At 36.9% G+C, this 24,572-nt stretch overlaps 1 protein-coding gene across 3 annotated transcripts in view; it reads right to left on the reverse strand.

The window, feature by feature from the left end:
• Nucleotides 1-11,701: 11,701 nt before the first annotated feature.
• IPO8 (importin 8) overlaps nt 11,702-24,572 on the reverse strand; it is a 68,789-nt gene continuing 55,918 nt past the window's right edge. For all 3 annotated transcript variants that reach the window (XM_068562102.1, XM_068562099.1, XM_068562100.1), the window contains 4 exons: nt 23,607-23,812; nt 17,164-17,367; nt 14,798-14,914; nt 11,702-13,705 (listed from right to left, as the gene is read on the reverse strand). In XM_068562102.1, coding sequence (XP_068418203.1) covers nt 13,608-13,705; nt 14,798-14,914; nt 17,164-17,367; nt 23,607-23,812 — 625 coding nt within the window. In that variant the 3' untranslated portion in view covers nt 11,702-13,607. The remainder of the gene's footprint in view (nt 13,706-14,797; nt 14,915-17,163; nt 17,368-23,606; nt 23,813-24,572) is intronic.

A 24,572-nucleotide genomic window follows, 5' to 3' on the forward strand; every position in this document is an offset into this window, starting at 1 on the left:
GATGAGGTTCATAATCCAGTCACTTATGTCTTTTCTGTTAAAATGTGTATTAGCTAAATACACAGTATAACATATATAACAAGACTTAGAATTACATGATACCGCTTTATCAATTGAAACTTGACTTGCTCTTGGTTTACAAACTTAAAATGAAAATTTTCTGAGAATATCACAAGGCTCTCAAACTATGTTTTACAACAAAAACCCATCTGTCCACTTTTATGTGATTGCTTATCTAATCAGAGAAAGAAATCATTTTTTTTTCTATCCTACTCATTAGTCCAAAGCATCATCTCCACTTGCATCTTCTATTGTGTTTGCAAAATTCCATTGCCTTCTCTCTTTCTTTGCATCTCGTTTTTTTCCCAAGATTAATTGAAGAAAACCACCAAGAAACTATAATACTTTCATGTTTGATGTAGGTCCTATTAAGGGGTTTTCCCAAACCTGCTCAAAATTCAACTTAGACATGTAACCAACCTCCTGTAACATCACACTGATCCCCAACCCCCTTGAATGTTGTGCACTGAAGTGAACAAAACAATAGACATAACATCTGACTGAAACTCTGGGCCAACTTTTTTTTTGTCTTGTCTTTCTTCTGAACACTGTAAATAGATTTTGAAAATATGCTTAAAAAATTTTTAACATACTTGGAGGCTATTTGGTATAAATATGGTGGTCGTTTAATGAATCTTCCCATGACTTGTCTTGAAAACCACAGGAAAAAAACACAGAGTTTTTAAAGCCACAAACTCAGTTTTCATGAAACTGGGAAACATAGAAAACCCACTAAGTCTAAATTGAAATGGAAGTGTTTTAAAAAGCAGCTGAGCAGAAGGCAGAAATGAGAGAGCACAGGAGAGCACAGAGGGATGTAGCAGCAATAGACCTCAGAAATCACCAGTGAAAGTATTCTCCCAGAAGGGGAGGACCTCACCTGAATGAGACCTGCTGTGGACAGGACTGACTTTGAATAGTTTTCAAGTGCTGGGTAAGAGAGAGAGAGAAAGATGGAAGGTGCCCAGAGGTATCAAGAGTAGCAAATATCAAAAGCAGCAGCCAAAATGAAGGGATCACCTTCTCAGGTAGGTACAGCATTGGGTGAAGCAACCAGGGGAGCATAAAAACAGGCTGAAGACACCATACTGAACCAGGTGAAGTTCAGAGGGGCATACACAGAGGTGCCGTTTTTAAAGAGAAAAAGGCAGGGGGAGGGGGGCAGAAAAAAAGATTTGAAATAGAAATGACTGATAATTTCCCACATTAGATGAAAAACATTAATCTACAGAGCCAAGAAGCTCAACAAACCCTAAGTAGGATAAATTCAAACAGATCCATACCTAAACACATCATAATCAAACTGTCTAAGGACATAAAGAAATTTTTCAACATAGCAAGAGAAAAGCAATCCACCACAAAGGATCCTCAATAAGATTAACAGCTGACTTCATCAGAAACAATGGAGGCCAGAAGAGAGTGGGATGATAAAGTGCTCAAAGAAAAAGTCAACTAAAAAGTATATATCCAGCAAAACTATCCAAAAATGAAGGTGAAATAAAGACATACCCAGATTTTTAAAAGACTGAGAAAAATTGTTGCTAGCAGATCTGCCCCTACAATAAATTCTAAAAGAAATCCTTCTAGCGGAAAAAAAAAAAAAAAAATGAAACTAGACCTTGAATTCACATGAAGAAATAAAGAACACGGTAAAGATAATTACATAGTGGGTTAGTTTCCTATGGCTGCAGTAACAGATTACCAAAGACTTAGTGGCCTAAAACAAGGCATATATACTATCTCATGAAGTTTAGAAGTGCAAAACATATCTCACTGGGCTAAAATCAAGGTGTCAGCAGGTCTGCATTCTTTTCTGGTAGTTCTAGGGGAAAATCCACTGAATTCCCTCTTTCAGCTTCTATAATGTACCTGCATTCCTTGACTTGTAGTCCTCTTCCTACATCTTCAAAGTCAGAAATGGTGGGTTGAGTCCTTCCCCTATCACTCTGATCTTCTCTCCTGCTTCCCTTTTCCACTTTTAAAAACATTGTGATTACATTGTGTCCCCCTGGCTAATCCAAGATAGCCTCCCCTGTCTTAAAGTCAGCTGCTGAGGAGTCTTAATTCTATCTGGAACCTTAATTCTCCTTTGTCATGTAAACATAATCACAGGACATGAACATCTTTGGGGAAACATTATTCTGTCTACCACACATAGGTAAATGTATAACACAACATAAATGTATTTTTTACTTATTTCTTCTCTTAACTGATTTAAAAGACAACTGTATAAAATAATAATGATACTGCTATATTGACGTACTTCTAACTAGTAAAGATGTAATCACTATGACAATAGTAAAATTATACACAATTAATAATAATGCAAGGGAGGAGGGAGCAAAGGGAGCTATGTTGAAGCAAAATGTATATATGTATGTATGTGTGTATATATATATATATATATATATATATATATATATATATATATATATATATATATATATACCATTGGAATTAAGTTAGTATTATTCTAAATGGTACACCAGAATATCTATTTAACATAAGAGAAGGTGATAAAGGAGGACTGAAAAAAGACATGAGACATGGAGAAAAGAGTCTTTCACTATACCAACAAAGGAGATAACCCTTGTGCCTACTTACCTACACTTCCCTAATCACCCGCCAGAAGCTAGTTCAGGAAAATATAAACTATAAAAATTCTGTACAATAAGAAAATGTGGGAAAGCACAGCAAAACTTTCCTATAAATAAGAAAATCCACCAGAAAGACTTGTCACAGACCAGATAAGAACTGTATTCAAATAAAATCACAATTATGAAGGAAGACAGCAAAGCAGAAATAAAAGAACTAAGAGAAGAAAGGAAGAGGCAATAGATGTTGATGGCATGATCAATAACAGGAAGAAGAGAAAGAGGAGCTGTCAGGACTCAGGAAAGGAAACCAAAATCAAATATAAAGAATAAATTATTAAAAAGCACAAGGGAAAATAGATATTATGGAAAGCACAGTAAGAGATAGGCAGGAAAGAAGTGGAGAAAGCAAGCAAAATTAAACCAAAATAGAGAAAGAAATCAAAGGGATTAGAGACAAAATCATAGATATAGAAGACAAGTAAATTATATCCCACACATGCAGAGAGTCCAAAAGAAGAAAGTCAAAACAGTGGCATAGAATATGTATTTGAAAATATAATTATAGAAAATAGTCCTGAAATACATGATCTAAGCCTACCTATTGAAAAGGCACACTGTATATCAGGGAAATTTGATCCAGCTCCAACAAAACAGACATGTCTTAGTAAAGCCATTGTCTTTAAACAGGCAGAAAATCATTTGGAAATCCAAGCAAAAAGATTATATCATTTGAAAAAGAAAAAAGAAATCAGGATGATGGCAGATGTCTGATTACTCAAAAGCAACATTCAATGCCAGAAGATAGTTTCAACACTTATACTCAAGGACAGTATGAACCAGCCAAGTTTTACTTCTAATATAAAGTTTCAACCTAAGGTGTATAAAATTAGTCAGAATTCTTGGTTCATGACATATCTGCATTCTTAGTCCATACATGTCCTCATTTATGTATCAGTATTATAATGTATATATATTTGATTTATTATAATTTTGTTAATTATTGATTATTAATATAAGCCATTATGTTAAGTAATAACATAAATACCCATGAAACCAACATGAGAACTCAAATAGTAACTTTCATCTACCTTTCCTATCCCATCCATTTAACTTCCCCCACCAGAAGGAATCACCGCCCTGACATTTTTTTATTATTCCCTTGAACATATATAGTATTGTCACATATATGTGTTCATAAATAAAAACTGCTTAGTTTTAGTTGTTTCAGCCTTACACAAAGGGCATCATATTTATGTAATCTTCTGACACTTCATTTTGTCACATGTTATTACCATATGTCATTGAATATAAGGCCCCATCAAATGTAAGATCCAGCATTATTTTATGTAATAAAATAAGAAAAAATAATATCTTCTAATTAAATGATGACATGCCATCAATTGTAAGATATATCACAATTTTACAAGTATTAAAATGACAAAGATGAGAATTAGTAAAATACGGCACATTGCTAAGATTTTGTCTATACTATCGAGTGTAACTATAGATTATTAATTTTGACTGGTGTATAAAGTTTAATTTGAGGCATATACCTTGATTTACTTATCTATCTGTTTTTTGGTAGTCATTCAGTTTTTACTATTATAAACAGTGCTGTTATGAACAGCCCTCTATGTGACTCCTCGTATACCTGTGCATGAGTTGGCCCTGAATAGACATGAAATTTCTGAGTCCTAGAGTAGTGAATGTTTATGAGTTGTGGCAAACCTGCTTTCCAGTGGTTGTACCAATTTATACTCTTGCCAGAAACAGAGCTTTTAGTCACATTCCTTCCAACAGTTAATACTACCAAATTGCTTTGAACATTCCAGAATTCAGGGAATAATGTTTGTGTGAGCTCTTCTCAAGGAAACTACTAGAGGAGAAACTGTAACCCGTCAAGGGATGACTGAGGAAGCCTCAGTAAAAAGACTTCTCATGGGCGGCAAATATATCTACCCATAGATATACGATCAAAAAAAGAGAAAAATAAGGGTGACAGAATAGAATACATGCGGTATGTGATCTGACAACTTAAAAAAGATAAACTAAAAAAATGGAAAGATAAGAGGGAAAGTGGAAAAAAGAATAAGCTCACTGACTGCTTCATCTATAATACCGAGAAACCAAGAGACATTTTAAGTTGAACAATTAAGTTTTAGAAGTAAAACATACTTGACAGTACAAAAGTCAACACTAAGAAAGATGACATTATTTACCAAAATTGTGGGATGGAGGGGAAGGGATGAAGGGGAAGAAGAGAATACAAGCAATTTTAATGCTGCTTATATTAGGAAAATTCTAGATATTATTCTAAAGAAAAAAGAGAATAAAGGTATTAAAGATATAATTATGTAGTCACTATCAGAAAGAAAGAGACTACATAGAAGAGACTTTAAAAATGTTACACAGGGACTTCCCTGGTGGTCCAGTGGCTAAGACTCTGTGCTCCCAATGCCAGGGGCCCAGGTTCGATCCCTGGTCAGGGAACTAGATCCCACATGCCACAACTAAAGATCCCGCATGCAGCAGTGAAGATCCCACATGCCACAAAAAAGACCCGGCTCAGCCAAATAAATAAATAAATATAAAAAATAAAAAAGGAGGAGCTGTGCATTTAAAAACAATAATAAAATGTTACACATATCATAGATCTAAAATTAACCAATAAATGTAGGTTTAATTTACCTAATAAAAGAAAAAGATTGATTTTCAGATTGACTCACAAATCTAGGTCACAAACCCAATTCCTAGGCTATATATAAGAGTAACACTGAAAACAAAATTATTCAGAAAAGTTAAAAAAAAAAAGATGAACAAAGACATACCAGGAGAAAGCAAAACAAAAAGAAAGTGGCTGTTGTAATAAAATATTAGAGAAGGTAGAAATCAGGCCAAAAAGCAATAATAAAGGCACTTTATAGTGTCAAAGCATACAAACCAAAATGAAGATGTAACAGCTCTGAATACCTCTGTACTAAACAATGTAGCAACAATATTGATAAAAGCAGAAATTATAGGAGGCACAAGGAGAAACAGGTGGAAACAGTAGTGGAAGACTTTACTTCATTTCTCTCAGTCAAGGTCAGACCAAATGGACAAAAAAAAAAAAAGGTATATTTCTGCTTCTGGATATGATGGAATTCATGGCATGAAAATGCTCCCACTGAGAACTACAAAATCCAGATAAACTTTTTAAATCGTGTTTACTAAGGTATCAGAGAGCTGCAAAAGCAAACTACTAGAGGGACTAAAATTCCAGAGACTGAGAGACAGAACATTCGTAAAGTTGCTGAGAATTGGCAGTTGACTATTCCAAGAGGTATTTGCCGGTTCTGAGCATGGGCTGAAGACTGAGGATCTGAGCGAGGTCCAGACAGAAGGTCTCTGCTGGGCAGACAGAGAAACAGAGCTCTGGGTGGGCATTCAGGACTAGAATGCCAAAGTTGGAGACCTGAGATCTGGTCTCCCCCATCAAGGCATTCAGCTAATTCTAAAGATGTGCATGGTGGGAGATGAGAGAGCCAAGCTGAAAACCACTGAAAAGCAGGGCAGAAATTCCCATAGTTCTTGGCACTAAGGAGACCCAGACCTACTGATCTCTTAACTGAAACTCTGAAGAGCCAAGCCCTAGGTACAGGGCAAACAGGCAGTAGACTGCATCTTACCCAAACTGCAATCTAACCTCAACCCAGACCAGTCTCTGATTGTATTACAATGAGTTCCTCCTTCTTCCACTCTGTTATCTTAAAGAAAATTTTGAACTTTCTCCATTGAAAGGCATCATCATATGGAGGCTCTTTTTTTTTTCTTTTTCCTTTTTTTTTTTTTTTGGCCTTGCGGGATCTTAGTTCCCTGACCAGGGATCAAACCGTGCCCCTTGCAGTGGAAGCATGGAGTCTTAACCACTGGACCGCCAGGGAATTCCCGGGCCTCTATTTTTTTTTTTTTTTTTACACAATTTCCAGTATTAAATAAGAATTACTCAGCATGCAAAGATAAGAACCATATGACTAATTATCAGGAGAAACAAACAAATACATAGAGGGGCTAGGTAAGGAAAAGATCTATACAGAGTTTTCCCTAAGTGCATCTTAGAACTAGGAGCAGAGGAAACAACCAGGCTCCCCCATCCCAACCTCCCAGCTGCCATCCTGCAACCATATGAATTTCCCGGAGTTCTGGCAACTTTTAGCTTCCCCCCTCTCTCAGGGGCAAGGACCACTTGCCCTTCAAAATTCCTTTCTCTCTTCATAGCCTAGCAGAAGGGGGGAAAAATTATATTCACAACAAGAGGTGATAGAGGTTTAGGAACATAAAAACCTAATCAAAAATCACAGTAATGGCCACCTCCACCCCCAGAACCAGTCAGCAGCTTCTCAGTTAACTACTTTCAAAATTTCAACTTGTTTTTGCTCCTTAAAGAGGCATCTACTAAGTGTCTTGTCTTTTAGCTCCTCTATGATTGTAGTTTCCTGAAATGTTTATAGCGTGATATGAGACACAGCTGTACTATTTTTCAAGAACCATATTACCTTTGAAGAATATAGCATTTTTGCAAATAGAAAACAACATAACTTGGTTTTAAAAATGAAGTATAAAATAATTTCTGCATAATTCCCTCTTTTTTCTTTGTTTCTCATTCTGAATTACAAGGTAAAAAAAAATTTTTTTTAACTAAGAATAGAGACAATTCTCCTTTTATAAAATATCAGACTCATGTTATGAGGACAAAATTCCCCAAGGCAGCCAGGCCTCCCTCTACCCTGTTCTACAGATAAAGAAACTCCTAACAGGCCAGTGTGAAAATCAGGAGCTAAATGCAGAGACTCAGATTTTCTAAACTTACGTTGTGTAAAAAATTATCCTTCTCCTGCCTGAGCAACTTTGGCTATCAATTAATTAGTAATATCTAATAATAATAATAATACTTACAACAATAAATATTCTGTAAAACAAATTATTTTGTTAATAGCTAAGTCCATTAACAAATGGGGAATGTGAAACTGTTCTTTGATGAGATATTACTATGACACTTTGGCATAATTTCTAAAACCAAAAATATAGTCATTTACTGTTCCTCCTTTTACTTTGATTTTCATAAAAATCAAAACAGAAATTGGCAGTCTTCTGAGAGTCCCAGGCCACAAAGTTCATCTGCAATTTTGGAAACAAAAATAAAGATAACCAAATGATTGGTATTTCCAAGTTGTTCTTGAACTGCTATCAAGCTTTCAGCTTCCAAAGGAAGAAACACTTCTAATACTTTTGTTCCCTAAAATATTAAAAATTTTAAAATCCAAGTCATCCTGCAGCAGTTCTTCTAGCAGGCTCATTTCATGAGTTTGGTAGAGCTGACCCACTGAGTCAGTGTAACTCAAGATAATGCCTGAATATGTCAAAAATTAATTCAGCCATGGTTTCAAGTGGTGCTTTATGACAATTAAAATATAGCCTATAAATTACACCATGCCTTTTCATTTATAGAAAGTTTTGCATGTTAAAAAATAAGGCTGACTAAAAATTAAGATAAATGGTAATACTTGAGAACAAATGCCTAACATCTATAAACACGATGTAAACTGAATCTGAGCTACAGATTTTGTCATATCTGTTTTTAGATATAGCTTAGTTTGAAAGTAGAAAATCTAGACTATTTTAGGGAAATTTGGGTATCATAGGCAGTCTTCAGTTTCAACCTATTGTAGAATCTTGGGGTGGGGAGAAATCTTGGAGATTACCTAGTTCTGCCTCGTATCAGATGTCAGCATTCTATTTCCTGGCAATCCAGGGTATATTATTTATTCATAGTACAAAGTATAGGAGAGTTTTTGTAAATAGTGTGTTAGTTATCTACAGCACCATAACAAATTGTCACCAGACTTAGCAGCTAAAAACAACAACTGTTTATTGTCTCACAGTTTCTGAGAGTCAGGAATCCAGGAGTGGCTTACTTGGATGATTATGATTTAGGGTCCCTCATGAGGTTATAGTCAAGCTGCCAGCTAGGCCTGTGGCCTCGGAAGACTTGACAAATTTGAAGCATCTGCTTCCTAATTTACGCATGTGTCTCCTGGCAGGAGGCTTCAGTTCCTCACCATGTGGTCCTCACCATTGGGCTGCTCATGACATGGTTCCCACCAGAGCACATGGAGAGAGGAGGAGGGAGAGAGAAAACACACCCAAGATGTAAGTCACAGATTTTCATAACCTAATCTTGGAAGTGACATACCATAACTCCTACATGCTATTGCTCTCACAGTCTAACCATGGGACAGTGTGAGAAGGAACAACCCAAGGGATATCAAAGTTCATTGGGGGTCATCACGCAGGCTGGCTACCACAAGCAAAGAAGAAGAATCCAACTGGAGTCACACAACTCTAGATCCAAAGTTTAGGCTGTACCATGTTCTTCAAATCTTGGTTGAAAAGAGAGGTTGAAGGCCTGTCAGATGCAGGCACAATGAGAGAGTAAACAATCTGCTTATTTAAGTTGTCTCTGCCTTCAGAGAATCTCTGGCGATAGTGCCCAACCACAACCCCACGAAGGGGCTGGCCAGAGGGAGTGGCCTGGAGCACCCGCTGTAAGGAGGGCTGAAACCTCACTGGGACACACGGGAAACATGGTGCCAGGCAATGAACCTTTCCATACAACTCCTCCTTTAACTATGAAATGAACACTAGTCTCGTTCCCACCAAAGTAGACAACACCCTCATTAAAAAAATAAATACTTCTTGCTGGCATCTACCAATGTCGAACATTCTAATTTATGTGAAAAAGCCCCCAATCCTGGCACCACCTAGCTGAGGGTTGTCCGACATCAGCAGCTGCGGGGAGCTAAAAATTAGGAAATTGAATTTGTAGTTTTGGTTATTGGGAATGACCAATATTGGGCTATCTGGCTTGGAAAACTGTAATAAATGCATAAAGTTTCTTATTTTGAAAACAGAAGTATACGATTTTTATTAATAAAAAATCGGTTTCTCCCCAACTCCACCAAATAAATAGAGCAAATACTTAACAAAGTATTTAAATAAAGTACTTAAATACTTAAAGGGGAGATCAAATTATTGGCCTCCTTTAAATATTTGTTTGACTGTAGCCAGGCAAGTAACTAATTAGATTTTAGGTGGGATATATTGAGTCCTCCTGAGTTCTCCAATGTAGCTATTACCAGAGTCTTCTTTGGGGGGACCTGGTACCAATGATAAACCCACTGCAAGCAAAACACTGTGCTCGGTGCTGGGGTTTCAGTAGTGAGGAGGACACAGCCTTGGCTCAGACAGCTTATATTGTACATTATTTGATTATAAGTGGGAGACATGATTCAAAGTTGACTTAGGGGCCCTTGGAGCAGAAAGGCTTCTATAAGGAAGTAATATTTATGTTCCAAAGTGAAGATGAAGAGGAATTTATCAGGTAAAGGACAGAGGGGAAGAGAAGAAAAGAGCATCAGTGAGCCTGGAGGGAGAAGAACCCAGTGAATTGGAGGCAGAAGGCAGCGAGAAAAGGATGAGAGAGTTGAGGTAGGGCCAATCACTCAGGGGCTTTGGGGCCACGTTAATGATTTTATCTGCATCCTAAAAGCCGCTGAGAGGTCTTCATCTCTCAGGTTAGTGATACAACCAAGATTTGCATTTTGAAAAATCATTCTGCCTATCTTGTGACTAGGTAAGGCAGTGAGGTGGGCGTAAGAGTGGAGGTAAGGGATGAGGGTCAAGCTGCAGCAGGAGACAATGACTGCAAAGGGGGAGAAGTGAGGGGACTGTCCTCACTCACTAGGCAGTGAGAATTGTGTGTCACTCCTAACTAAGAGCTCTGTGGGGGACACAGGTGCCCAGGAGGTCTTGCTGGGTAGTTCTCATCCTCCCCAGGTTTTCCCTTCATGCCCAAGTAAGTCTTTTGGAAAAAAGTCTCCATAAGGTCACTCCTGCCTGACTTGCTCTCAGCTCCAGGCATATTCCAAACACTCTGGGAAGCCGCCAACTCCTAGCTCTTGGGAGGCCCCCGTGTACTTGTGAAATCTTTTTTTCAAATTAGGTGACCTCCAAGGTGAACTTCCTCTCAGATACCCTGCAGGGAGCATGTGCATTCGCTCACCTCCCCACTTGATGTCAGAGCCTTGTACACCTCTCCTCCCTCTGCCAGCACTGCTGTCTGCCCCAGACTCTCCTACTGCCCAGCCACTCAAAGTTCTGTTGCATACACACCTCTACAGGATCAGCCACAGTTGCGCCGTTTATGCTTCTTCCTAAAAACATAGTCCAACCTCTTTTTCATTGATTGTGTGGTCTTACTCACTCGTGGACTGTCTGAGAAGTTTCCAACCCACTAGTACACTGATCTCGATGGAGAGAGTGAAACGGGGACAGGAAGGGTTACCATTTAAGGCTTATCTGAAATGATTTTTTTTATAGATAAAACACGTGCCTACACACATGTATACATACATACAAATGCTGGTGGTCTCTGATCACATGGCCAAGTTCTCCTTGATTTCCTCCATAAATTTATTACAATTTTCAGTCTCCCCTGCTGAATAGAAAACTGGACTATAATTCACTATATTAAATAAATGACATAATTTCATTGTTTTCTTTCTTTAGAATTTTCACTGATTTAACAATTTACCGGTTCAGTGTGGTCTTAACATAAATTAGAGGTGGGGAGGAGGAGCTTATTGTCATGCTAGGTAAACATTTGAGAATCAAAAGGCCAGCACTTACCATTCCACTCCTAATTTGATGGCAGCCCATCAGAAAATGGCTCCACCTCAGGCATTTTCTCCTTTCCTTCAAGGTCCTGATGTGGTTGAATGACCTTGCTTTTTCAGAGCTTCTGCAGCTCTTATTTGGATAACTTGGTTTATGAGACGGGCTCTAGCCCCCAACCACTCCCCAGTCTTTAGCTGTTCCTGATGAGCCCTTGTTACCCTCCCAGACCTTGCTCCAGGTCCCCAGGAGTCAGGAAAACACACACTGATGGGTTTTTATCACCTGCATAAAGCACCTCCACATTTCAGAAAACATTTCACACAGAGGAGTTCAGGATCCTGGGAATCAGTCCGCATTTTATTTTACAGTACATTCATATGAGTTCCTGCCTTTCCAAGGTAATCATATCACATTCAGGTTAGCACTGCTGGTAACAAAACTGTACAACTACCCTGGCTTCAAAAACAAGATAGGATGATACACATTAACACTTTTTTCCCTTTAATACTGCAGAAGACAATACATCACAAAAAAAAAATCACATGCCTTTTACAGTCCAGTGTGAAGGCATGTTACTTATGTTAAAATTAAACCATTTGGGACATGAGGAGAAAAAGAAGAGCTTCAAAGCTTAAGATGTCTACAATCTCCCCCACGCCATCTTTCTCTTCTAACCGCCAGCTGGCACATTCAGCATCAATGCCTTGGGAAGAGGGGGCAGAAGAAAGCAGAGGATCATTTAACTCTGAAACTCATGGCTTCTTGGGCTACTTCTGTAAAAAACTACTTAAATAACCTAAAATTCTAAAAAGAGTTCATATTAACAAGGGATGGTAATATAGAAAGCACCTGGAGAAAATTCCTCCAGTGACTTATGGAAAATATAAGCTGCAAACATTTCACAAAAACGGACAACTGTTATCATATCCGGAAATATATTAAATTCTGAAAATCCACTTTCACTTTACTGAATGAAAACACTGTGACCCATGTTCTGGTGTTGAATCAGTTCAGAAAAACAGCTGTAACCTCCATCTGCAATATTTATCATGGGCTATCTTGCATCATTACCATGTCAGAGTGCAGCTGACTGATATCCCCAGCCCTTGAAAAATATAAGAAGCCAAAATGAGCTATAATAAAAACTAGGACAGATTAGATAGGAGAAAATTCAGATGTGTGAGAAAGCAAGAAGTTAGATTTACTTGGGTCTTTTTCCTAGATAAAAAATATTGTTACAAAATGTTTTGGACCCGGGTCCAACACAGCTGGAATGATAAGTTACTGAAAATGCAAGCCCCCATCCAGAAAGACAGTGTGCTTATGTAGCACCTTTCTCATAGAAGTCCACTGTGCTTTAGTATAACTGTCAATTAATTGCATAATTAAGTACATGATTCAGAATATACTTGGACTGATTGTTAATTCCAGTGACGAAAGAGTCCCTGCCATTTGCTGCCAAGAAATTTTTGAGTCCTGAACTTATTAGGTTATGAATGAAATCGATATTCATATAGGCTGACTCAAAAGAAGTACCACCCCTTTCAGGGCTGAAAAATATGATGGAAGAGAGAATAAGACACTTCTTAGGAAAGCCACATCTTTAGGAAAAAACACCTTATGAAAAACCAGAGCCAGTGCATATTGTACAACCCCTGAAGAAAGCCCCCAGCAGCAGTGGGGAGCAAGGGGAGCAGTGATGATTTTGAAACCAGAGTGACTTGTAGCTAACTTCCTAACAGTAAATTCACATAGTGAAATGCAGAATAAGTCAACATATAGCCAAGGTTTACATTTATCTAGAAATATGTTTTATGCCTTAAAAAAAATTGCAATGCACTCCAAAAAAATTTTTTCAGATAATTCATGTACAACAGAAGGCACTGTTATTCGCATAAATCCATTGATTCTGCATGGCAAAACCTGAGACGTGCAATTCCATCCAATCCTCTAAAACCACCTTGGTCATTCATCCTTTGGAGCATATGCTTTGTCCTTTGCAGTCCAATGATTTTGTTGTTCTTTAATTTCATACATTACAGTAGCTGCTTAAAATATATATTTCAGGGTGAGAAAGGTCAAAGGGGATGCAGGGGTGGAGAAAGGTGCTGCCGGACGCCAGGCAGTAACTGGCACAGCAGGTGGCACAAAAAGCAGCCCCGGCTCCCCTTGACCCTCTCCTTCCGGCTGACGTACCATGTAGCGATGACATTTGGTCGGTTGATCTTCCTTCTTTCAGTTGTTGGTGGGCATAGTCCCAAAGTTAAATGCAGAGAGGACTCCTTTGTTTTCAAAGGTGAAGCCTCCCTGTTGTTCAATCTTCTTCTTTGCCTCTAGCATTTGCCAAGAGAAAGGGGTGAAAAGAGAAGAGTATTTAAGGTGACAAAGTTGGAAATAACCTCAAAGGAGCCAGATTCTTTAGAGTTAGTACTGTGAAGGAATGCGAATCGTGGTATTAATTATTCTGCCCAACTGAACATTAGCCTTTAATAAACCCGTGTCAGTAAGTACCATCGTCTTGGTGTCTGGGGATGCGGAACCAGCAGATATGGAACACACGGATACAGAGGGCCCACTGCACCACACCATTTTAACAGGGGACACGAGCATCCTCAGATTTTGGTATCCAAGGCAGGTCAGGGAAACAATCCCCCCCCACAGATACCGAAGGAAGACTGTAGTTATATTTTCTATCTTGGAAAGACTATTTGCTAAAACTGAGCAAAATAAAAACAAGGCTCAAAGCTAGTGTCTATTGCTGAAAGGGCACACTGACTTCTCACATCAGGAGGGCCGATACAGAATCTGTACAGGACTTAAAGCCTAAATCCAAGCAGAAGAACATGGGTTCTAAACTCTAGATTCCTACTCCATGATGTTCCCCACTAAAATACTTTTGTAATTACAAAATCTTCCATTAATTTTCTAGGAGTGACCATAATAACGTCTGTGTAAAATAATTTCTCCAGCTCAAAAACTGAAAATCAATGAGAATCACCAACACATAAAGCCCAACAAATAGAAATGGAGAGTATTTCATTTCTAGGAATACAAGCTCCCTGCAAGAACTCATAAAATGCTTTTGACCCATCTGTTGTTTAGATGTTTAGGTCGGTGACCCAACTGATCATCTCTCCCTCAGCAAGATTCATCCCAACCTTTACATCTTACCTTTGGCTCCGAAATAGGATAAGGGTGTGAATAAGAACACCACTAAAGACACATTAACACATGGTGTTTCACAGAGCTAAGATATCACGAATGATTAAAAAGATCATACAATAATGATAATTCCTTATTATCTTGAAAGGTTGGCCTCTAACAATTTTTAGAACAGTATTTAGGTGCCACCAGGCTCGTAAAACAAAAGCTGACTACTGGCACTCTGACACATGCACTCCGATCTAGAAATCATGCTGGCTGACCTGCTACCGTCCTTCGGTGCTCGGCCAGTGTGTACACCTCCTGTAGCGCCCTCCTCTGATCCTCACTGAGCGGTGCCATCAGCAGTTGGTACCAGGCAGCATCCCGATTCTGCACAGCTGTTGTATTTTGGGGGTGTGTTGAGGGAGAAGGAAAAATAAAGGAGTCCAATGACAATTATTATTTCAGAGAATAACTAATAACACAATCAAATTACAATGCAATGATCACAGACAATAGGTGATAAAACTTATTCCAACAAAGGATTACTCCTGAGTACTCACTTTAGTACTCGACCTACGTGGGGCTATAAAGGAAGGTTGGGACATCACAAATCTCTGCTTTGCCTAGTTCTCTGCCTCCCTCCCCATATCCTCTTCTTCCTGGGTTTTTATGAACTATGAATGCTGCCTAAAATCCAGATCTTGGGAAACACCTTACTCACTTGTTACCATTATCCTCAGGAATTCTCATGCTACATGCTCCTTCAGCATCACTTCTATACCAAAAACTCAAATTTGTACCTTTAGGCAAAATTGTTCCCTAAGCCTCCTGGACTTTTACTTTGGATAGCTCACCTCAAACTCAGTACAACTGTAACCAAATTTAACATTTTACCTCCCAAACCCTCCTTATCTCCCCATTTCCATCACTAGTTCTATCAGTCTCCTAGTCAACCACTGCAAATGCCTAACATCTTTAATCATGCTCTCTCCACATCCAATTCTGTGCTGCTTTCTTGATGTCTTTCACTGATACGCTTTTTCCCATCAAATGTCATCCTCCCACTCCAGGGCCCTATTACTCCTAAATCAATAAAGTAATTTCCTAACACTTGGTTCCCGAGTCTAGCCCCCTTTAGTTCTTTTTGGACATCATCATCAGATAATACCCCTGAAGGAAACTACCATATCCCCAAGGTCACCTCTTTATAGAAAAACATTCAAAAACACTCTAATGGGCAATGGGATAAAGACAATCTCAGTCCAGAATTCAAGACTGGGGGACTTCCCTGGCGGTCCAGTGGTTAAGACCCCTGCTTCCATTGCAGGGGGCATAGGTTCGATCCCTGGTCAGGGAACTAAGATCCCGCATGCTGCACGGCCAAAAAGAAAAAGGAAAAAAAAACCCACCAGATTTCAAGGCTGGTACAATTTTACTACTTCACAGAGACTTTAAGCAGTGGTGCCTATATGCTGACTGAGCCAAAGCTGGCTGCCTATCTCTTGAGGAGCATTTTCAAAATACATATCCTGAGATCCCACCCAAGACCTAAGAGCTTCTTTGTTGCCTATGATGCACACCCAGGTCTGGAAGTAACTGCCTTAGAGCGTACCCTCCGCATTCCAGTCTCCACATTTATACTCTTCTCTTCCTCAAGCTTTGGAATATCATTCCCTGTACTCTCTACCTCTTGCTCCTGCTGAATTTCAGTAAATCATAGAGGTGGTTCATTAATGGTATTTGTAACAACCAATACATTGGCATACTAAATAATGCCAATATATTACACTACCATTGCCTTGTTAGTAACAATATTTTATACACAAGGATGTTCAATTTAATATTGCTTGTAAAAAAAAAAAAACCCTGGGAATATCTTATATGTCCATCAGTGGAAATAAGCCAGATTATGGTACTACCATAGAAATATGATGTAACTATAACCTACAACCTATTTAGGGGAATTTTTTCATTATAATTTGTTTATAATAATTTTCTAAATGCTTTCATTTGCTTATTATTTATTTTTAATTCTATAAGTTTTCCATTTATATCTTTCATTCTTCTACTGGGTTATTGGTCTTATTCATTTATAGAAGGCCTTTGTAATCTGTGGGTCTTAAGCCTATGACATGTACATGACAAATATTTCCTCCCAATCTTTGAGTACTTTAACTGTATTTCTAGTGTCCTTTGCTGTACAAAATTGGTAAATTGCTTATGTAGTAAAAATCTACTCTCTAATGGACTCTGTTCGTTCACATGGGGATTGTGAATTGCTAATAAGTTTATGGCCACAATTTTTAAGCAACATATGTGAGATACTTCATTCTGCAAAAATCCTTATCCATTTATACCTAGAGGATGAACAATATACGCAGATACTCTTGCCTGTAATTACTTTTGTGAGGATACCCTGCAGCCTCACCCTGCCACTTTACAGTGATTATGGTTGCTGGGATTGGATGATGGATGTTTCATTATGCTATTTGCTCTCATTTTGTGTATGTTCGGGGATTTCTGTAATTAAAAATAAATTAAAAATTTAAAGGGAATCTAAACCAATTTGGGGGACGATCCCAAAACAACTTCTAATAGATGGAAATGAAAAATATATCTGAAGACTCAGGGAGTAACAACATACTCAGCAGGGCTTGTGTAAAAAATTGATATTCATCCACACTATTGTCAAGGTCCAGTGGAGTGCTGAATCCCTCAAGGGCAGTTTCTTCCAATACTTCTTCATCCCAGTCATCATCATCTTCCTCCTCATCTTCACCTCTTCCATTATTTGACTGCATTGCTTGAGCAGTTACATTCGTCTCCTCTTCATCACTTGAAATCTCTTCTGTGAATCCATTATTTATTTAAAAGGAATCAAACCACATAAGGACAAAATATAAATTCCATAACGAAAATAAAAATTATAAATGACATTCTAGAAATGGAAAAACTACCAAATAATTTTACGTAAAATTATAAAAATAAACCTTATCTTTACTGTAGTTGACTCTTTTTACTTTACTAAACTGAAAATGACTCTATCCTCCTCACTCAAAACAATTTCTAACTATCTCTAAAGACGAACATTATTACTGTTTTACTATGGCTGTTTCACATCCATTAATATAAAATATACTATTTAGCCACAGGTTCCCAAATTAACTTTTTTGTCAAAAAAGACATAAAATGATTACGTATTCAGTGCATGTGTTTTAAATAACAATAACCTCCCACTGAGAATTTGAGTCTCTTAGCAATTAACTAAGTTGATTATGAACTGCTCGGAAATGCTCAAATGAAGAGGTCATTTCTGCTAATAGAAACAGAAAAATATAGAAATACAGAGGAAAAATAATTAGCTATATGTGGGTTAAAAAAATTGAAAGCTGAATTGTATATCCCCATAGATTCAGTTTCTATTTTCAGGGCTGGTCTGTTCCAAGCAGTTAGTCCAGTATTATAAATAACCGGAAGACAGTAAATGCAGAACGAAATCAACCTAAGAGGAGAAACCTGGAGTAAACCCAAACCAGGCAATATTAATCTAAACCTAGTTCTATAAAATGCACCATACTGAAGCAACTGGATTCAACTGCAAGGTAGTTTTAGGGATAATGCAAGAAACCATAGTTTTTTGACCACATACCTGGAAAAAAAAAAAAAAAAAAAAAAAAATATATATATATATATATATATATATATATATGTATAATAAGAAAGACAGCAAGAGAAACCTTCACTGGTTAATCATCCTACACCTCAGTAGGAAATTCAACAAGAAAGTCTGGGAAATTACTAGAAAATTTCCCTCGAGTCATAATAATTATAACCCATTAGAGAGCAAAGCAAGAAATTATAAAGAATGCAATGTACTGAAAAAAAGAATTCTGTGATTGTCTGCATATATTTAGCAAAATAAACAATTACAAGAGACTCACTTCAGAGCTAAAGACATACACAGATTGAAAGTGAGGGGATGGAAAAATATATTTCATGCAATGGAAACAACAAGAAAGAAGGGGTAGCAATACGCATATCAGATAAAGTAGACTTTAAAACAAAGGCTATAACAAAAGACAAAATAGGGCATTATATAATGATAAAAGGATCAATACAAGAAGAGAATATAACATTTGTTAACATATACACATCTAAATATATAAAACAAATATTAACAGACTAAAAGGGAGAAATTGACAATAATACAATAATAGGAGGAAACTTTAACAACCCACTTACATCACTGGACAGACCATCCAGACAGAAAATCAGTAAGGAAATAGTAGTCTTAAATGACACATTAGACCAGTTGGACTTAATAGGTATCTACAGGACATTACATCCCAAAATGGCAGAATACACATTCTTTTCAAGTGCACATGGAACATTCTCCAGGAGACAACACATGCTAGGCCACAAAACAAGTCTCAACAAATTTAAGGGGACAGAAATTATATTAAGCATTTTTTCCAACCACAGCAGTATGAAACTAGAAATCAATTATAGGTAGAAAAATGGGAAAAACATAAACATATGGAGACTAAACAACATGCTACTAAAACACCAATGGATGAATGAAGAAATCAAAGAGGAAATCAGAAAATACCTTGAGACAAACGAAAATAAAAACAGAACTTTCTGAAATCTACAGGACACAGCAAAAGCAGTTCTAATAGGGAAGTTTATAGCAATTCAGGCCTACCTCAAGAAACAAGAGAATCAAAAAAACAAACAACCCAGTCCAAAAATAGGCAGAAGACCTAAACAGACATTTCTCCAAAGAAGATATACAGATTGCCAACAAACACATGAAAGAATGCTCAACATCATTAATCATTAGAGAAATGTAAATCAAAACTACAATGAGGTATCATCTCACACCAGTCAGAATGGCCATCATCAAAAAATCTACAAACAATAAATGCTGGAGAGGGTGTGGAGAAAAGGGATCCCTCTTGCACTGTTGGTGGGAATGTAAATTGATACAGCCACTATGGAGAACAGTATGCAGGTTCCTTAAAAAACTAAAAATAGAACTACCATATGACCCAGCAATCCCACTACTGGGCATATACGCTGAGAAAACCATAATTCAAAAAGAGTCATGTACCAAAATGTTCATTGCAGCTCTATTTACAATAGCCAGGACATGGAAGCAACCTAAGTGTCCATCGACAGATGAATGGATAAAGAAGATGTGGCACATATATACAGTGGAATATTACTCAGCCATAAAACGGAACGAAACTGAGTTATTTGTAATGAGGTGGATGGACCTAGAGACTGTCATTCAGAGTGAAGCAAGTCAAAAAGAGAAAAACAAATACCGTATGCTAACACATATATATGGAATCTAAAAAAAAAAAAAAAGGTCATGAAGAACCTAGGGGCAAGACAGAAATAAAGATGCAGACCTACTAGAGAATGGACTTGAGGATACGGGGAGGGGGAAGGGTAAGCTGGGACAAAGTGAGAGAGTGGCATGGACATACATACAGTACCAAACGTAAAATAGATCGCTAGTGGGAAGCAGCCGCATAGCACAGGGAGATCAGCTCGGTGCTCTGTGACCACGTAGAGGGGTGGGATAGGGAGGGTGGGAGGGAGGGAGACGCAAGAGGGAAGAGATATGGGGACATATGTATATGTATAACTGATTCACTTTGTTATAAAGCAGAAACTAACACACCATTGTTAAGCAATTATACTCCAATAAAGATGTTAAAAAAAATGCAAAAAAAAAAAAAAAAGAAACAAGAGAAATCTCAAATAAACAACCTAACCTACCACCTAAAGGAATTTAAAAAATAAGAACAAAGCCCAAAGTCAGAAGAAGGAAGGAAATTATAAACTTCAGAGAGGGAACAAATAAAATAGAGACCGAAAAAAAGTAGAAAAGATCAAGAGCTATTTTTTTTGAAAAATAAACAAAATTAATAAGCTGTTAGCCAGGCTCATTAAGAAAAAAAGAGAGAGGGCCCAAATAAATAAAACAAGTAATGAAAGAGGAGAAATTACAACTGATATCACAGAGATACCAAAAAATCATAAGTGAATACTACAAATATTTATATGCCAACAAATTAGACAACCTAGAAGGAATGGAAACATTTCTAGAAACATACAATATTCCAAGACCGAATCAGGAAGATATAGACAATCTGAATAAAGAGATCACTAGTAGTGAAACTGAATTCATAATAAAAAGACTCCCAGCAAACAGAAGTCCAGGACTGGATGGTTTAACATGCGAACTCTGCAAAATGTATAAAGAAAAGCTAATACCTATTCTTCTCAAACTATTCCAAAAAACTGAAGAGAACACTCCCAAATTCATTCTATGAGGCCACCAAAAGAAGACAAAGACACTACAAAAAAAGAAAGTTACAGGCCAATATCTCTGATGAATATAGATGCAAAAATCCTGAACAGAATATTAGCAAACCAAACTCAACAATTTATAAAAAGGATCATACACCACGATCCAGTGAGATTTATTCCAGGGATGCAAAGATGATTCAATACCCACAAATCAATCAATGTGATACACCACATTAATAAAAAAAGAAAGAAAGGATAAAAATCACATGATCATCACAAGAGCTACAGAAAAAGCATTTGACAAAATTCAACATCCACTCATGACAAAAACTCTCATCAGAGTGGTTATAGAGGGAACATATCTCAACATAATAAAGGCCATTTATGACAAACCCACAGCTAACATCATACATGACAGTGAAAGCTAAAAGATTTTCCTCTAAAGATAAGGATATGCACTCTCGCCACTTCTATTTAACATACTATTGGAAATTCCAGCCACAGCCATCAGACAAGAAAAAGAAATCAAAGGCACCCAAGTTGGAAGGGAAGTAAAACTGTCACTATTTTCAGATGACAAAATACTATATACAGAAAACCCTAAAGTCTCCACTGAAAAGCTTTTAGAACTAATAAATGAATTCAGTAAAGTTGCAGAAAGAGAAAGCAAGAAAACAATCCTGTTTAAAATTGCATCAAAAAGAATTAAAAACCTAGGAATAAACTTAACCAAGGAGGTGAAAGACCTCTACTCTGAAAATTATAAAACAATGATGAAGGAAATGAAAGATGATACAAAGAAATGGAAAGATATCCCATGTTCATGGATTGGAAGAATTAATATCATTAAAAAAATCCATACTACACAAAGCAATCCATAGATTTAATGCCTATCAAAATACCCATGATATCTTTCACAGAACTAGAACAAATCATCCTAAAATTTATTTGGAACCACAAAAGACCCTGAATTACCAAAGCAATCTTGACAAAAGAGAACAGAGCTGGAGTATCATGCTCCTTGATTTCAGACTATGCTACAAAGCTACAGTAATCAAAACAGTATAGTACTGGCACAAAAACAGACACATAGATCAATGAAACAGAATAGACAGCCCAGAAATAAACTCCTGCGTTTAGGGTTGATTCATCTCTGACAAAGGAGGCAAGACTATACAATGGGGAATATCACTTTCTTCAATAATCAGTGGTGCTGGCAAAACTGGACAGCTACATGCAAAAGAATGAGATTAGAACATTTTCTCACGCCATGTACAAAAATAAACTCAAAATGGATTAAAGACCTAAATGTATAACCAGAAACCATAAAACTCCTAGAAGAAAAAGAGAACACTCTTTGACATAAATTGTAGCAGTATTTTTGGGGGTCTGTCTCCTAAGGCAAAGGACACTAAAGCAAAAATAAACAAATGGGACCTAATTAAATTTAAAAGCTTTTGCACAGCAAAGGAAACCATCAACAAAATGAAAAGACAACCTATAAATGGGAGAAAATATTTGCAAATGATATGCTACAATAAGGGGTTAATATCCAAAATATATAAACAGTTCATACAACTCAATGTCAAAAAACTAAATGACCCAATTAAAAAATGGGCAGAAGACCTGAATAGCCATTTTTCCAAAGAAGACATACAGATGGCCAACAGGCACATGAAAGACGTTCAACATTGCTAATCATTAGAGATATGCAAATCAAAACCACAATGAGATATCATCTCACCCCTCTTAGTAAGAATGGCTATCAACAAATAAATGTTGGCAAGAATATGGAGAAAAGGGAACCCTTGCACACTGTTGGTGGGGATGTAAATTGGTGCAGCCACTATGGAAAACAACATGAAGATTTCTCAAAAAACTAAAAGTATGATCCAGCAATTTCACTGCTAGATATATATCCAAAGAAAACAAAAACACTAATTCAAAATGATACACACATGCCAAAGTTCACAGCAGCATTATTTACAACAACCAAGGTAAGGAAGCAACCCAAATGTTCATCAACAAATGAATGGATAATGAAGATGTGGTGAGATATGTGATGGACTATTACTCAGCCATAAAAAAGAATGAAATTTTGCCATTTGCAACAACATGGATAGACCTGGAGGATATTATGCTTAATGAAGTATGTCAGAGAAAGACAAATACTGTATGTTACACTTATATGTGGAACATAAAAAATAAAAGAAACAAATGAATATAACAAAACAGAAACAGACTCACAGATACAGAGAAAAAACTAGTAGTTACCACTGGGGAGAGGTAAGTGGGGAGGGGCAAAATAGAGTAGAATATTAAGAGGTACAAACTCCTAAGTATAAAATAAATAAGCACAAGGATATATTGTACAGCACACAGAATACAGCCAACATTTTATAATAACTTTAAACACAGTATAATCTATAAAAACAGTGAATCACTATGTATGTTGTACACCTGAAACTAATATAATATTGCAAATCAACTATACTTCAATAATAAATAGATAAATAAAGTTATGAATTGTTTATTCCTAGAATTTCCCATTTAATATTTTTAGACAACTGAAAGCATGAAACCAAAATTGTGGTAAGAAGGGACTACTATAATTAAGTCAACCAAACCCAAAATAGTTGTTAAACGTGTAACAGGCCAAGAAATGTACACCTGTTTAATGTTTCCAAATAGACTAACACTCAAAGAAAACACATACTCAAATCACAACCAATTCTAGCATTCACTGCAATTAGAACACTTTACCATTTTCTTCCATATCAGCTTTCTCTGCTTTTGAGCGATCTTCCCGGTTTACCAGTTGTTTGGTAGCACAGACCTGCTTTAGGCCAAGGAAAAGGAAAAGAATTGAGGGCACAATCTGTCCCACCACAGCATCTACTCCAGGAGGTCGATTTTGCAATTCCAAAAGAATACTCAGTCCTATTATACACATCTTCCGGTCATGATGCCTACAAATTATAAAGGCGAAAAAAAATGTGCACATGAGAAATGAGAACAAATTCTGAAGAAATTACAAAAAGAAATGTCCAAAGGTGTACTCTAAGGTTCATTCACTGGAGTTACACAGAGGTATCTCCATTTTGTACTATATGAAATCCTAAGTAAATCAAGTTTTGTAAACCAATTATCATCATCAAAGACCTATGGGAGTCTGCAATTAATATGGTGAGTCTTGTGTAATATCAATTTATGATAATACAAATGCTGTATCTGGGTCTTAGCATAACAACTTTTATTAAAACAAGAATACCTGTATATGACAGCATAAAATTCCTATCCAATGGAAAAAATGAGGAGTCCCTTAGACTTTGCCTTCATTGGATTGGTGTACAAGGTATCTTGGCACATACACTGTACACTAACCCCAGGTGCCAAAAGCACCTCCAAAATCTCAGCATCTAATAAGCTGAATGTAATAGCTGTAAGTAAATCTATTAAATGTCCTGTTCTATAAAACAGGATAAGGAAAATTTAATTCTGAAGGAAAAATGTTTGACCAATATACGTTACACACATTTTTGTATGAATGTTTCTTCTAAATTGTTTAAAAGTAAAAATATTAAGAATTAAAAGATTTACTATATTAGTATAACACTTAAAATTACAGGCATGAACAAAAAATTCACTGGCAGTGATTCAAAATGAGAGTAATATACAACAAACCCAATGACAAATATATTACTAGCTTCTATTATTCTTCATTATTTC

The sequence above is a fragment of the Eschrichtius robustus genome, chromosome 13, assembly GCF_028021215.1.
Source record: "Eschrichtius robustus isolate mEscRob2 chromosome 13, mEscRob2.pri, whole genome shotgun sequence".
Taxonomy (NCBI): Eukaryota; Metazoa; Chordata; class Mammalia; order Artiodactyla; family Eschrichtiidae; genus Eschrichtius; species Eschrichtius robustus.